The sequence below is a fragment of the Panthera uncia genome (assembly GCF_023721935.1).
Source record: "Panthera uncia isolate 11264 chromosome C1 unlocalized genomic scaffold, Puncia_PCG_1.0 HiC_scaffold_4, whole genome shotgun sequence".
Taxonomy (NCBI): Eukaryota; Metazoa; Chordata; class Mammalia; order Carnivora; family Felidae; genus Panthera; species Panthera uncia.
The window spans coordinates 95,736,320-95,753,447 of NW_026057585.1; the positions used below are offsets into that span (position 1 = coordinate 95,736,320).

The 17,128-nt window shown below is 43.9% G+C and overlaps 1 protein-coding gene across 8 annotated transcripts in view; it reads right to left on the bottom strand.

Moving 5' to 3' along the window:
• Positions 1-17,128, bottom strand: part of VPS13D (vacuolar protein sorting 13 homolog D) — a 257,455-nt gene that overhangs the window by 211,701 nt on the left and 28,626 nt on the right. For 7 of the 8 annotated variants that reach the window (XM_049618063.1, XM_049618062.1, XM_049618059.1 and 4 more), the window contains 7 exons: positions 16,963-17,038; positions 16,369-16,539; positions 15,233-15,363; positions 13,097-13,229; positions 8,611-10,824; positions 6,698-6,849; positions 2,974-4,005 (listed from right to left, as the gene is read on the bottom strand). In XM_049618063.1, coding sequence (XP_049474020.1) covers positions 2,974-4,005; positions 6,698-6,849; positions 8,611-10,824; positions 13,097-13,229; positions 15,233-15,363; positions 16,369-16,539; positions 16,963-17,038 — 3,909 coding nt within the window. Of the gene's footprint in view, positions 1-2,973; positions 4,006-6,697; positions 6,850-8,610; positions 10,825-13,096; positions 13,230-15,232; positions 15,364-16,368; positions 16,540-16,962; positions 17,039-17,128 lie in introns of those variants that run through there. The other variant, XM_049618067.1, reaches the window with a different exon arrangement.

The following is a 17,128-nucleotide window of genomic DNA, read 5'->3' on the forward strand; positions in this document are numbered from 1 at the left end:
AGTATGGTAACACTGTCATTTTAAATATTCAAAGGACTCGTATCTCTACGATGTGTTGAGACAGGAACCTTAGTGTTGTCACTGGGGAAAAGGGATCAGTTGGAGAGAAGGAAGGAGAGAGGAGGTCAAACCTCAATTCACATCCCTGCTTCCAAATGCCACACTCACCCCTTTCTCTTCAGTGCCTACCGCTAAGCAGGTGCTCAGGAAACATCTGATGAATGAATGATAAGGAAGGAAAAAGACGGGGGAAGAAAGAGAGAAAAGAATAGGAAGAAAGGCAGGAGAAGGAACATCTATAGAGAAAGGCAGAGAAAAAAGGAGGGGATTACTACAGGTGCAGTGGCCTTGGAGGCCCCTCCAGCGCCATAGAGCCTCCACGGCAGAAAGTTTTTTTGTCACAGACACACAGGTCTCAAGGAAATGAGATTATCAAGTAGGAGGGAAACAGAAAACCTCTAGCCACTTAATCACCCAAGTAACAAATATAGTGGGGCTAAAAATGCTTTCATTAGAGGAATCCAGCTGTCACCACCTGACCCCACTCTTAACACAAATCCTAGTGTCCCTAAAAGTGGGACAACCAAACACTGCAATCCCCTCTAGCATAATACAACAGGAAGCACCCAGCACGACCTACCACATGCTCTTAACAAAAAGCTGAACCTGAATCTGATGAGGCCTCTAGAGCTAACTTCCATTTCTAAAATTAGAAGATAAAAGAAGTCAATGGCACCAAAAGAAAACAAAAAGATCCAGAATGTGCGACACTCTACAGGACACATTAGCCCGGTTTCTACAAGCCAGTGGCACGGGGTAAATAAAGACTGGTTTTCTTTAATCAACAGAGATTTAGAAGAAATGAGAGCAAACGGAACATGTGAACCTATTTTGAACTCACATTCAAAAGATTCATATATCATTTTATTTAATGCTCCCCATTTTGTAGACAAAGAAACTACGGCTCAGAAAAGCAAATTATTCCAATGAATTGTAGAGATCACAGGGAAGTTTCTTAACCACTCATTTCTCTACAATCCATCAGCAAAAGGGCTATTTTGAGATAATCAGAAAGATCTGATTATAGACGGGTCTTACACAATACCAAGAAATTCTCGTTAGAGTTAGTTATGTAAGATAACGTCCACATTTTTTTTTTAGAAATTACTGAGGCATGTAGAGGTAAAATGATATTATCTGGAATTTGCTTTAAAATATTTCAGCAAGGGGCGCCTGGATGGCTCAGTCCGACTTTGGCTCAGGTCATGATCTCACAGTCCGTGGGTTCAAGCACCACGTCGGGCTCTGTGCTGACAGCTCGGAGCCTGGAGCCTGCTTCCGATTCTGTGTCTCCCTCTCTCTCTGCCCCTCCCCTGCTCACCCTCTCTTTCTTTCTCCCTCTCTCTCTTTCAAAAATAAACATTAAAAATAAATAAATAAAATAAAATAAAATAATTCAGCAAAAAGAAAAAACGAATAAAGTAAATGTGATGAATCTCAAAGGAATTAAGTAAACGGAAGTTCCTTCAACTGTTCTTTTGTGTTGTCTGAAAATTCCCACAATAAACATGTTTTCAAAAATTCTTATTCTAAAACAGCCCACTGCCGAGGGGCATCGTCTAGTCTCATTCTCTTGTGAAGCCGGCTACACTCCATCTGTGCAAGGCGCCCAGAGCGCTTCCACACCCAACACCAAGGGGCTCCTGAGGCCCTCCGTTACAGGCACCACAAGACTGAAGTTATGGGTACCAACACGTGACGTCCAAAACAAGGGCTGAAGCCTCTCCAATTTCCATCCATCTCGCTAACCAAGGTGCCGGGGGACTCTGCACTGCCCCGGCACTCACTTGCACACACTGAGCAGGGGAAGTGAGACTCGTTCGTGGCCAACTCTGCCCTGGAAGCTCTTCCATTTCTAGAAGAATGCAGCCTCCTGCCAGCTAAGGAAAGAAGAAGATAGCAAGTGGATTACATGTGATTCTCCCCGGCGGCAGGTGCCAAGTCTGCATTGGAGAAGGCAGGTAGATGAACTTCACCCTCCAGACACACACATAACCAGCCACTGCAGGGAGCCCGGGGCTCTGGAAGGTGCTAGCTGCTATGGTGTGCCCCCAAATGGTCAATTAAATTGAACTGCTTACACATCTTACCGTGCTCACGCACAGAGCAGAATAACCTTAAATTCAAACGCTACTTTTTATGTGTTCTTAAACATTCGCAATATGAGTACCAAGGACAAGTACGTGTAAGTAAGTACGGTGAGCCACAGTACAGCAAAAATAATACCAGCTGTCGTTCACTGAATGCTTACTTCATGCCACGCGCTGTGCAAAGGGCCTTGCCCATTTAGTCCTCTCACACAATCCTTGCAACATCCCGACGACAGAGGCACCATCCAACACCCCCAGTTTACAGGTGAGAAAATCGAGGGAGAGAGAAGCTAAAAACTGTGCCCAAGGCCACACAGCTATAGGTTACAGCAGAAGTGCCAGGATTCGGACCCGCAGGCCGTCCTGAGGCTCCAATCTCAAGGGCTGGCCTGTTGCCTCAAAAAGCCAGTAACGATCTCAGCGAGCAGGGAGACCACATCCCAGAGTAGCTACCATGCACCAGACACCCGGCCAGGTGCTTTACGTGCGTTACCTCACTCGGTTATCTTAATGAGTCGAATGGTGGAAGGCAACCAAACGGATGGGTGATGGGAAAAAGAGGAAACTGAGGCTCCAAGAAAATAAGGCATTCCACTGAACTGCACAACCCAAAGAAATACCGGTTACTTAAACCATTTGTTTTCCATGCCTCCTGATGGGCTTAATACAAAAACCTCTTCTAAAATATTAACAGGCATCCAGACTACAGATAGCTCCCCTGCCAACAAGATCTACTTTCTAGGGTAAATGTACAACAGGCGCACGTAAGTGAACACAGCAAAATTCATTCCTGGAACTTCAAGGAGCCAAAGGGAAGTGATACCTTGAGATCCAGCTTGGTGTTAACCGGATCCTGAAGTTCAGACTCTACGAGAGCATTTGATTCTGACTTCACATTTTGTAGAATGTCCTCAGGAGGTACCTTCATTGCATGGTTGTCTGCAGTGGAACCAATTCCAAAAAAATCCAGTATCACCACCCACGTTTGCAGCGTGATCAGTACATCCAAGCAGTTAAAATCAACATCAATGTTCCGGTTAACTCGACTGTAACTGGAAGAGAATTCTGGATGTTTCTTATCCACCAAGAATACATTGATATGTACCAAAGAATCATCAAATTTACTCTTTCCAGCAAGTATCTTGGGCTCGTCTACCGTTGGAGAAGGGGGTGGAGTCAAGGGATAGTCCTGGTCTTGGACTTCCTTTGGCTTCTTCCGGGATGCCGAGGTGGGTCTCTGATACAGCTGGAAGACATTAGGAGCTTCTTCCATGTGGGAAGGAAGAGACCGAGGCATATCAGGATACTCCACATTGGATACTGAAGGACAGGACTGAGAGAGATATTCTTTTTGTGCTAAACTAGATGGCTTAGGGGCCCCCCGAGACACCATCAGGTTCTTGTATTTGGAATCCGGATTCTTCTCCAGTAAGTCTTCCATGAGCAGAGAGCGCAGGGCAATCTGAATGGATAAAGTCTGAGGATGGTCTTTACTGAATTCTACCTCAAAATCCTGAAACTTTAAGCTCACAAGACCCTGGGCCCCCAAAGTCAGATCTCCACTTAGCTGGACTTGAAGCTCCGGGATACAAAAGTTGGCTTGAATCTGGGTAAAGGACTTGACTTCCTTCAGAGACAAGGACTTTTGAGAAGAGTTAGAAAGGCTGGAGTGGCTAAACAATCCATTCTCCTTCCTTTCAATGGAAGGTTCTCCACAGGTACTGAGGGAAGGCAGAGGAGAATTAGGGCAAGGTGAGGAGGCAGCAGTGACTGGAAACTTATTCAGATCTTCACTATACACAAGATTGTCCAGTGTCTGTAAAACCTGCTCATATACATGCTTTGCTAACACCACCTGTAGTCAAAGAGAAAAATGTAGTTATTCACTACTATTATTAACTGCGCTCACATGCACCGCCCACAAGTTTCCATAGTTGATGTTCATGGGTTTCCCCAAGACGTTCTAAACTGGATGACAGCAGACACTATCCCTTCTGTTTCTTTTCTGTCCTTACCTCTCTGTGACCCACGTCTACCGATGAGGCCCTCCTGCCGCCTCCCCCAGCACCTCACAAAATAATCTTAACACAACCAATGTTCAGTAAGTCCTGTGGACTGTGGGCCTGAATCAGCAAAATCACTCTGTCTAAACCCACAAAAACAATACCAGAAATTGACGGGAAAACTGCCAAAAGTCTACTGTGGCTACACCACAGGACTGAGAAACAAGGCTCAGGGTTCTAAAACTCGCTGATCATCCCCAATTAGGGTCATAACCTCTGTTTTTACTTCAGCTAAACAAACAAAGTGGTTTTTAATGACAATAATGATAAGTCATGATTACTTATGTTTTCTCTCCCTTACTTTGGTTTTAATTACAATTTCTCATTAAAAATATTTTCACAAAAGTTTTTTAAGTATTTATGGGCAATTTTTTAACAGGAATTCCAAACAGATATAGAAATGATAGAATTAGAAAGTGATAGTTTTACAGCCCCCAATGAACTAACATAGCCCATCAGAGGTCATCCGTGGAATCGGCCCTTCTATGAACGACCAGCAGGGAATTTTACAATGGGCAGATCGGGTTCTCGTCACCTGCACGCAATCATCAATTTGAGCATCACGAACATAAAGACAACCAAGCATTATGTGCCTCTTGAAATAATGCAATATGAAGGACCCAGCACCACGCTGAAGTGTTCTGGCCAAAAAAAGAACCTGAATCCAAATAAACCTGTAGAGTGAAGGTATAGTTTACAGGAAATGTGGGAGAACAAGTGATGCCATAACCAAACAGCCAAATCTGAATGTGGGACAACCTAAGGGCCACTGCCTGACTTCTCACAATAACAGCGTGCAGGGAAAACATGAAAGAAACTGAACAGAGACCCACACGATGTATCATGCAAACGGATTGTACGGGTCTCATTTGGATTCTGATTCAAACAAACTAAAAGTGAAAACACATTTTTTTAACTAATCAAAAATGTCTCTGAAATCCAAAAATGCATTAAAATGTATTATGCTACATGGCGTGCCTCTGTGGCACAGTCAATTAAGCATCCAACTTTCGATTTCAGCTCAGGTCATGGGCTCACGGTTCGTGGGATCAAGCCCTGCATCAGGCTGCACGCTGACAGCTCAGAGCCTACTTGGGATTCTCTCTCTCCCTCTCTCTCTGCACGCTCTCTCTCTCTCTCTCAAAATAGTAAACTTTAAACTATTCCACTTTTGCGTATGTTTTTAAATTTTCATAATAAAATATTTTAAAATTAAATTACTAAATTATTAAGTATTAATTTGAAGAATGATTTACAGTAATTTTTAGAAGATTTTCATCAAAAGCCACACTAAGTCAATGGTAAACATAATAATCCAACAGAATTCATGTCATATGCTAGATTTAAGGTGAAAAAAACCACCCTAGTAGCCACTACTGATAAGGCAAAAAAGCTTAACCAGGAAGGGAAAGTTTTGGGGGAAGTCCTCTCACCCAGGGACACCTATTCAGGAACCACTGATGTCAAAAGGTCCACGCATTCTGGAGCACCTGGGTGGCTCAGTCAGTTGAGCGACCCAATTCAGCCCAGGTCATGATCTCGTGGTTCACAAGTTCAAGCCCCATGTCGGGCTCTGTGTTGACAGCTCAGAGCCTGGAGCCTGCTTCAGATTCTGTGTCTCCCTCCTTCTCTCTGCCCCTCTCTAGCTTACTCTCTCTCTCCCTCTCTCAAAAATAAAATAAAAACATTGTTTTAATTTAAATATTAAAAGGTCCATGCATTCTGTTAACAGCACTCCTGAGTTACTCCAGAGCAGCTGCCAGATACAGACTAGAGACCAATTACTGCCCAAAGAGAGGGTCCACTGTCCTAAGAGCCTGCCCGTCCCTACTATTTTAAAACGATATACTCTTTGCTCTTATCCCTGTGAAAACAGGAAGAACGACATTTTTGAAGGAAAAAGGATGACAGTTGCATACACATATAGTCACCACACACACAGGCATACTCACTAAACACACACACATACACACACACACACACACACACACACAATCCCTATCCCGGCCCATTCCATTTCAAAAAGAGTAAGACTAATTCTCCCTTGAAAGGATCTGTCAACAGCTCAAATAATCAGATTGTTTCATAGGCTGAGCCAAGCATGTCAAAAGAGTGACAAGAACTATATCCTCCTGGGAAAGACAGGCTCTGACTTTTCCAGCAATAATTTTGCCTGCTTCTGAATGGCAATGGAATTAAAGATCTGCCCTCTCCCTCTACATAACTCACCACTCCTCCACATGAAGACGGCTAACAAAACCAATTCCCCAGTGACAAAAGGGTACAGTGATAGGGCTCCACATTTACAGAACAAGTTATCAGCAGTAATACACGGTCACACTGTCTCTTTGAACTTACATATTTTCCTTCTAACATTTCATATATACACATACGTAACATAACAAGACATGAATACACTGATGTAAGTATAAAGTAAATATATGACTTCAACTGTCCAGACATGAAAATCAACAAGGTGCTTACCTGAACTGGGTTGACAAATTTCCCTTCAATCTTCATGATGCTAGAAGTTCCCAGGTCATCTGGACTAAGGGAGAAAGTCAATTCAGATTCTCTCTCTATAGGGATCTTCTCCAGTTTAAACTGAATGGTGGTATTGTTCAGGATGTGAAAAGCTGGCATAACAGAGAAAAATGACAGATTGGAAAAACTAGTATTTATCGCATCATTGCTGATTAAGTATAGGGTAAATAAAATAGAGCCCATGAGTCATTAGGCCCAGAGGGCAGAAAGGCTTGGCACCTGGGGTGTGCGATTGAGTACAAACTTATATCACTATCCCAAGAACAAAACCCATAGTAAGCAGAGTACAACATAAACTTATACACAAAAAGAATCAATATTTTCATGACATGCTCCATTTGATGGCTTCAAAATACAATGGGGTGAACATTAATCCAGGCGAGGTCTCTAAGCTTCCCTTAGCCTCCCAAGCCAGCATTTTCCAAACCGAACTGCTCATCCCCTACCCAGTTTTCAATTACAGATTGCTCCCTCTTACTGGGCATACATCAAAATCAAGAACAATATCAGGTTCTAAGTGAACAAGCAGAGAAAACAGTCTTGGGAGAAGGAGGTTAAGTGAACTGGTGAATTAACATCTGAGAACCACAGAAGGAGAAGTTCTCAGAGGCATGAATTTCTTCACCAATAAGTAAAGCCAGGCTTTAGGGCTCACCTGATGTCTGCAAATGCCAAGACTAATAATAGATTGAACTGTTTGGTTTTAGCAGATCAGATCGAGAACACAAATACAGGCATTTTATTCCTAGAACTCTGGACCACCAACCCATTACAGAGGATGGAAGAATACTGAAAGGGAAATACACCATCTGCAGACTAAATTTCATATTCCACTTACGTCAATCCCTCCAGCTATCTTGGACTACAATATTTAACTAGCAAAGACCTACAGCTGGAACTGAAAAAAAACAGATGTATTTGACCAAATTAAATAACTCTCTAGGGGTACCTGGATGCTCAGTCAGTTGAGCGTCCAACTTTAGCTTAGGTCATGATTTCATGAGTTTGAGCCCCACATCGAGCTCTCTGCTGTCAGCGCAGATCCTCTGTCCCTCTCTCTCTGCCCCTCCCCTGCTCACGCTCTCTCTCAGAAAAATAAACCTTTTTTAAAATTAAAATAAATCGGGCGCCTGGGTGGGTCAGAAGGTTGAGTGTCTTGACTTTGGGCCAGGTCATGATCTCGCGGTTCGTGAGTTCAAGCCTCGCATCGGGCTCTGTGTTGACAGCACGGAATCTGGAGTCTGCTTCAGATTTTGTGTCTCCCTCTCTCTCTCTGCCCCTGGCCTGCTCACACTCATCTCTCAAAAATAAATAAAAATTTAAAAAAATAAAAAATAAAATAATGCTCTAACAGACCCCACCCTCTAAAGCAACCCTGTAAATAAGCACTCACCCAATGCTAAAGAGCGCCACTTAAAAAAAAAAAATCTTACTTTGCCAAATATGGTTTCTAATGGAAAAAACTAAAAACATACCAACCTGATATGAAGCATTCTATTAAAACTCTATTTGAATTTCTTAAATATTCACTGGGGATAATTATAATTTTTTTTTTTTTTTTTTTTTTTTTTTTGAGAGAGAACAATGGAGGAGGGGCAGAGAAAGAAAGGGACAAAGATCTGAAGCGGGCTCTGCATTGACAGCAGCGAGCCCAATGCGGGGCTTGAGCTCACAAACCATGAGATCATGATGGGAACCAAAGCTGGACGCTTAACCCACTGAGCCATCCGGGCATCCCTCACTGGCGATAATTCTAAACAAAAAGGTTATTTGTTGTTGTTTTTAGCAAAGTACTACATAAGCTGGGTTAAGAATCTTTAGATAAAATGAGACAAAAGATTTACACTCCTCACCTTGACCTCTATGCAAAGATTCAAAGAAATCATGTCGGGTGAAATGAGCTTCCTCTTGACTATTGGCGCTGGCAGACCCAGAAGGAGAACCAAACGCCCGGCTGACATCGGACCCAGGACCCTCTCTGCCTGCCAACTGGGTGCAATTCAAAGAATATAACTTAATGTCTTTAATTTCCACCTGCAGGCGGTCACTTCTGGATTCATCATCTCCCGACACAAAATTCTGGATGAATATCTGCCCCAAGTGTCCCACCAACAACTCAGGACTCCCAGGCTTTCGAGGGATTGAAACAACAGGGGATTCGATGTTTATGTTCAAGATTAGCTTCACGGTGTCGGAATGAGACCCAGCGAGGCCAAACCCATACGTTTCATTTTCTTCAAAGATGGAGGCTTCCCGAGTCTTCCTTGGAGTTTCAAAGAGTGACACCATCTCACTGTATTCGGCCGTCTTGGTGGCGAGTACCGTAGTGACTTTGGTAGCTGCGCTTTTCAGCATACTTCGGAAATTCTCCTCCAGTTCATCCATGGACAATGTCAACTCCTTCAAGAATTTGGCAGAGTGGTTATAATGCAAGGAAGCCATCTTGAGGTTGAGAAAACACTCCTGTTTAGATTTCTCAACAAATGTGAAACTCAAAGCTTCACTGAGGGCTGCATCTTCCATTCTGACAAATACAGATTCAAAGTAGCCAATATCGCTGACGATATTTTCATAGCCTATGGAATTCCCAATGCTGACAACGTACTGGTTCTTAACATTATCTTGTGTCAGGTCCATAAGCTGCAAGCAGCCGAGAGAACCATTCACGTCAAACGTGCCGCCCATCGAAACGTTCACTTTGGTGCCGCCAATGCTCGCGGTGGCGATTTTTCTGCCATGTTTCTCGCCGTTGGCCATTCCCACCGTCCGAACGAGCAGTAAGTTAAGCCTGTGGATCTCCACTGCAACCTCAGTGTTTTGTTCGTACGTAGACTGGTAAGTTCCTTCTTCCCTAAAGCTTCTTTCAAAATCGGTCATTAAAGGCTGAGGACTCAAATCGTCTTTTTCCTTGGGAAAAGATTTTTGAAGAAAACCAATCAGTTCCACGATGGTCTCCGGGTTTAGGATAATATCCAAATTATTCACCTGTAATGAAATCACCTGAAGAGTGCTGTCCAAATTCATCGACGGGCACTCTGAACTCACAAACTGATATTCCAGTTTAATGAGGGACTCCTGTTCTTTGGTGAGAATTTTCTCAAGGGCAACACCAGTAGCTGACGGGTCGTTCAGCGTGGCAGCATTAGTGAGGTGAACCGCATTGGGTCCAGAGACAGGGGACTGGGCCCTGCTATCCCGGAGGCTTCCTGTTGGGATATCAAAGCTCAGGTTCTTATGCGAAGCCATCAGAAGGTCAAAATCGGCACCGTATGTCTGCATCGTGTCCACCAGGAGCAAACCGTGAACCGTCAGGGAGACCTCAGCATCATAAGGCCTCTTCACAAAGTGAGCATTGGTCCCAAACACCTTGAGCACGGAAATGTACCGGCCATTGCTCTCAACACCAAGCTGCATACAGTTCACCTTAAATTCAGCCAGGAGGAGCTGTGATTCCACCAGAACCTCCCGGGTATGCTGCTCTAACATCACAAAGCTCTGGGTTAAATTCATTACCGAGTCCTGCAAACTTCCCCGCTGCCCCGCTTGGGGAAAAATCTGCTCTTTAAACTGAGTGTCAGAAGCCTTCATTTCTGGGGTGGTCAGGAGAGCAAAGCAATTCTTCAGGGCAGATATTTTATCTTCATTGATGTGGATTTTTAAGTCTGGTAGGTTGCCCGAGAGCACGGCTCCAGGGTACTTGGGATCTGAAGTATAAATCAATCGACGTTCTAACTGTAGGTGAACGTTGAATTTCTCAACCACATGGGTTGGTCCCACATCAATATCCTGGACATGCTTCCAATTGTCCTTCACTCGTCCAACCATGATCTGGAGGTCCATAAACGAGAGGGAGTACCTCTCATACATCTTCGTGCTCATTAAATGCGCTTGAAGCTGCTCTTCACTGAACTCAACCCCAGGAAATGGAGGTGTTTTCCCTCCATTACTGCTGCTTGTCTCAGGAGGTGGGGTGTTGGGAGGTGTGGCAAGAGGTGTCTTATATTCGTCATCACTAAACTGGTTCTCTTCAGATGCCGGCCCATCCCCACTCTTCCTCTTGGCGTCATCTGCAGATAAAAAAGAGAAGATTCGGAGTATATGTCTGCTCCTTCCTTACTCTTTCCTTCCATGTAATAGTTAAGGAAAAGAGAGAATCAACCAACCACAACTTTACAAAATAGATGGATGAAAGCTCTAAGCATAATATTCTCATTTTACCAGTGATTCAGTGTAAACTTGTTTATGAATTTTGAAATCAAGACACAAGACAGAATTCTAAGATGGAGCCCTGCTGACACAGGGACACGCGTCGGGGAGCAGAGACCAGTAACCCACTTCCCCGCCACCTGAGCTGCACTGCCACGAGCCGCTCTCAGCAGCCATTCTTACATCACTCTCCACAATCATCTATCTGTTCACCTTGTTCCCCACACTAGAACGTTCCAAAAGAACACAGGTCCCATCTGTCTTACTCACCAATACCCCGAGTGCCCAGATCGGTGCTTGGCAAGCAGTAACTACTCAGCATCACACTCCAGCCCCAGAGCCCACCCTCAACCCCTCTCTTCTACAGACTTCTACAGCCCAGTCTTGTACACCTCAGCATGGAGTCAACTACAAAATCACACCACTGGGTCCTCTCACCCACATCTCCGCTCCATGTTTATGCTGTACAAGTTCAAGTAGGTGCTTTCCATGGTTGTGAGATCCTCTTCTTTAGATATGATCCCCCTTTAACATCCCTCATAGCACCAAACTTTCCCACTCCCGTTCAAACCCTCTACCTCTTGTCTTTTGGGGCTTACCTCAGTGAAGATAAGGCTGAGTTTATTTGATAAGCTCCCTCAGCCTTTTACCCCATGAATCCCCTTTCTTCCCCCCATCTCAAGGTAAACAATAAATACTGTTTTAGATCTAATGACAGTAACAAAATAACCTCCCAGGAGTCCCTTTTTATATATGTCCCTTATGTCCCTAAATAGATTAAATCTCCGTTCTTGAAATAAAGTGCTGAGAAATAGTGTTTCTTGAAATACAAAACGTGAAGGGCACCCAGGTGGTTCAGTCGGTTAAGCGTCCAACTCTTGATTTCAGCTCAGGTCATGATCTCATGGTTCCTAAGACTGAGCCCCACACTGGGCTTTACACTGACATCACAGAGCCTGCTTGGGATTCTCCCTCTCTCTCTGCCCCTCCCCTGCTCGTGCTTGCTCGCACGCGCTCTCTCTCTCTCAAAATAAATAAACTTTAGGGGCGCCTGGGTGGCTCAGTCGGTTGAGCAGCCGACTTCGGCTCAGGTCATGATCTCACGGTCCGTGAGTTCGAGCCCCGTGTCGGGCTCTGTGCTGACAGCTCGGAGCCTGGAGCCTGTTTCGGATTCTGTGTCTCCCTCTCTCTGACCCTCCCCCGTTCATGCTCTGTCTCTCTCTGTCTCAAAAATAAATAAACGTTAAAAAATAAATAAATAAATAAATAAATAAACTTTAAAAAATAAACTAAAATACAAAATGTGACATAAGAAATACAAATAAAAACCGCAATGAGATACTACTTTCCACTCATAAAAAACAGGCTATAATGCAAAAGACGCGTAACAAGTGTTGGCAAGGACGTAAAGAAATCGAAACCCTCATACATCACTGGTAAGATAGTAAAATGGTGCTGCCTTTTGGAAAACAGTCTGGCAATTCTTCAGAATGTTAAACATGAAGGTCACCATGTGACCCAGCAATTCCACACTGAAATACGCCCAAGAGTTTGAAAATATGTGTACATAAAAGCCTGTACATGAACGTTCACAGCAGACACAACCCAAATGTCCACGAGTTGATGAACACATGAACAAAACGTGGCATATTCACCCAAAGGAATATTATTCAGGCACAAATAGGAATGAGGTAGAATCTTCACCACAGATAAATCTTGAAAACAGCATGCTAAGTGAAAAAAGTTAGACATAAAAGGCCACATACTGCATGACTGCATTCATATGAAATGTTCAGAAGAGTCAAATCCACAGATAGAAAGGTTAATGGCTGCCAGGGCCTGGGAGAGGGGATAATACAGAGTGACAGGGGATGGGTCTACCATTTCTTCATAGGATGATGAAAACGGTCCAGATTAGATAAAGCAGTGAAAGGCATGATTCTGTCAATATCCCAATAACAGCTGCACTGTCCATCTTAAAACGTATCCCAATACAGCCATTATCAAAAAAAGTAACAAGTGAACTCTGGAGTTAAAACGTCATAAAAAACCTTTTTAAAACTTTACTTGGCTAAGAACAGACCGATCAATTTATGCAAGGTGATGTTTTTATCACTTCGTGTTCACACATACCTTGGGAATTTGTCAACAGCATTCTCCCTAGATCCACGACAACTAACACGGGATTCTTGAATTTGAAATCATCAGGAAATATCACCTGAGGGGCCGAAATATCTAGTCGCACGGTCCACCTTTTACTTTCCTCCTGTAGAAGTAAAATAAACTGCAAATAAATAATTTATAACACAACTACAAAAACTGAACAGCTTTATCAGCTGCGGCTCAAGCCTTTCTGAAAGCCACACCCAGGGTACGGAGTGACTTCAAGGTATTAGAGCAAAAAGTTTAAAACAAAAGTAGATCCAGGGGCACCTGGGTGGCTCAGTCAGTTAAACATCTGACTCTTGATTTCATCTCAGGTCATGATCTCAGTCGGTGAATTCAAATCCCGCTGAACTGTGCTGACAGTGTGGAGCCTGCTTGGGATTCTCCTCTCCACCCCCCCCCCCCCACTTCTCTCTCTCCCCTCCCTCATGTGCTCTCCCTCTCTCAAAATAAATAAACTTTAAAAAAAAAACACACAAGACAAAAGGAGATCCAAATGCGTAAGGATTTGAGCCATTATCACAGGCAAACGTTTAATGTGGGAGGAAAAAGGGGCGCCTGAGCGGCTCAGTCTGTTAGGTGTCTGACTTCGGCTCAGGTCATGATCTCACAGTTCGTGGGTTCGAGCCCCATGTCGGTCTCTGCGCTGACAGTGTGGAGCCTGCTTGGGATTCTCTCTCTCTCTCTCTCTCTCTCTCTCTCTCTCTCTCTCTCCCTCTCTCTCTCTCTCTCTCTCTCCCCCTCTTACTCTGTCCCTCCCCTGTTCTCTCTCTCTTCCCCCCCTCAAAATAAATAAACCTTTAAAGTAAATAAATATTAATAAAAATAAAAAAACGTAACAAGTCATGAGTCTATTCACTTTTCTTCTCTGCAACCAAAATCAGCCTCAAATATTTTGTATGTAGTAAAAAGCTAATTTACATAAATGTTTTCAAAAAGAACCCTCTTTGACTAAGAGAACCAATGGATACTAATTGTTGCAATTTGTGTTGAAACACGCACACACAGGGGCGCCTGGGTGGCGCAGTCGGTTAAGCGTCCGACTTCAGCCAGGTCACGATCTCGCGGTCCGTGAGTTCGAGCCCCGCGTCAGGCTCTGGGCCAATGGCTCGGAGCCTGGAGCCTGTTTCCGATTCTGTGTCTCCCTCTCTCTCTGCCCCTCCCCCGTTCATGCTCTGTCTCTCTCTGTCCCAAAAATAAATAAAAAACGTTGGAAAAAAAAAATTAAAAAAAAAAAAAAAAAAAAAGAAACACGCACACACAAAAACAAGAAACAGGACTAATTCTCCCTGCCAGAGAACACACTGCCACCGGGTGACACAGAACCTTCCTGCTATCCCTTACGAGGACAGGGGCTCTGCCCTCCCGAGGGAGCCAGGCTCTACCGGCCCCACCTACTGTGGCATCTGAGCAGTGCACTTCCCTGCCACCGGCCCAGGAACTGAGTTCCGCTGGACGGTTAAGGTGTTTTCTTAAGGTGTCTCTCAGTTCTCCCGATCTAGGCATCCTTGTGTCAGCTGGTCACTTAGCATCACAAAGTAACTATCTCACCCTGGAATCAAAACCGGGCCACCACTGCAGTGGTCTTTCTTCTGATAATAGTAACTGAAGGGGCTGGGCCGCCTGGGTGGCTCAGTCGGTTAAGCGTCCAACTGTTGATCTCAGCTCTTGCGGTTTGTGGGTTTGAGCCCCACATTGGACTCCGCTGCTGACAGCGTGGAGCCTGCTTGGGATTCTGTGTCTCCCTCTCTCTGACCCTCTCCCACTTGCTCTGTCTCTCTGAAAAATAAATAAACTTAAAAAAAAAAAAAAAAAGTAAGTGAAGGGGGATGGTCTTCAGTGAAACACTGATAATATATCAGGTCTAGAAAATGGGACAAGAACAAGTCCTAAGAGTGTTCCAAGACTGATACAAGAAAGAAACATGGTCTAGTCCCAGTCACTTGTTTTTATTCATGAAACCCTGACTGTAAAAGACATGAGATTTTATTTTTTGCTAGTCAAAAAGGATTTCACATTTTTAGTTAATCATTGTGGTTGAAACTCGAGTAGGTAAAGAACTTGACGGAAAGAGTGCCTTCCCCTTCTGCTTGCCCCACTTACGATGAAATCACCCACTAGCAGACGATCGAGAGTCTGTCGGATTTCCGCCTTGGTCTGCATCTTCAGCCTGTTATACTGTCTTCGGGCAGTTTCTGCCACTCTCAGCTCAAGTTCAGACTGATAACCAAACCCTGCAAGATTAGAGACACACAGACAGCAGAAGGAGAACTTTCAAACAGCTGGGTGGGAAAAGACAGCTGCAACATCTGTTCTCACCAAGAATTTCCAGCAAGGTTAAAAACCTGTCTGTACGAGAGCCTCTCCTGACTTCCACCTGCCCTGCCACTACATACAAAAACAGGGACGAGGCAAAAACGGGGGCACCGCCTGAGGGAGAAAGGCAGTACATGAGGGAAGGGCAACTCAGTCACTAGAATTCCTTAAACCATTTTCTGAACGATCCCAGACTATACTAAATCTTGGGAGCATAACGTTACATTAAAAGAGAAAATTTAATTTGGAAGGAAATGCCTTCTATCTTCTATCGGTGCCAGAGCAATAAAGCCAAGACATTTACGGCTGTTGCTTACACAAAGACTCAAAAACTGGACCAAAAACTAAAATAGCTCCATTGTTATAAGGAGGGAGAGGGGATACACTTAGGAAAGGACTATTGTTTTATCAACCTCCCTGTCAACAAAAGTGCTTTTTCTGTTTCTGCGATCTCAAATCTCTTTTGGAAACCAAGGGAAGCATGAATAAAGCCGCGATGATAAAGAACAGTGCACGGATGAACTCAGTATTGAACGCTGCACCGGGCAGGGGAAACAGACCACCGACCCCGCCATCTACAGGGAAATCCTTGAGCATTCCTCCTCAGTTCACTGGCCTAAAGTATCCTGGGTAGCCAAGGAAACCACCACCCGAATGGAATGGAAAGCATTTTTTAAAATATGCAAAATGGAAGCAAAGAAAAAAAAATATTTAAAGATATTGATTCCTTTTGGAAAAGTAACTTTCCAAGGACATCTACTTTAATCCCATAACTAAGGACAACCCCATCCATTTGCTCTCCAGGCCTTTCCTACCACTACCAGGTCACTTCGGTTTACAATAACCCTTGTCCAAAGCACTAAAAATGACACGAGAAAGGTCTTTAGAAAGCAACAGAAGATCAAACAAACAAAAAAGTTAACCTGAGGTATGAACCTTTCCCTTGTAGAAAAAGTCTGCTACTTTTTTAATAGCCTGGGGATTGTATATGATGTTCAAGGGCCTCGTGCTGACATTCAGCCGCCTCTCAAAATGGCTGTGCACTGGATTTCTCTCATACAGCATCTCAAAAACTGGGTCATCTGGGTCCGCAGCTAAAGGGAAGAACCAGAGAAAGAAAATGGAACACAACAAAAACAATCACCTTATTCTTGATAACCCATAAGGAATTCTGGGAAAAAGACATTTTCTAAATTATTTTCCAACTAGTTCTCTCTTATGAAAATTTTACAAAACAGAGACTCTAATAAGGATGGACTCTAACTTTCAACAAGAATCCTCGAGAGTGGGCTATTGCGATCACTCCCATTATGGAAACCCAGGCTCGAGAAGCCCTGCGAGTTTACCCCAGTCACACACGGGTTAACAGAGAACATGGTCTCCAAGACGAACACAGATGCACACAACAAACCACTGGGACAAAACAGGACACACTCCCTCTTACGACTGACCAAGACTACCGATCCATAATCACCACATTTTTAAAGAATTAATTTTAAGAACAGATGACAAATTACCAGGAGTCTGATCACTTCTGTCTGCGGATGTTGTCTGGAGACCAAAAGACTGTGAGACTCTGCCAACTTCTTTTTGCTATTAAAACATACACAAAATGCATAAATGTCAGGTGAGCGGGGACAATTTGCCGTGCACACACTTGCTTGAGCTCTGCCCCTTGACATC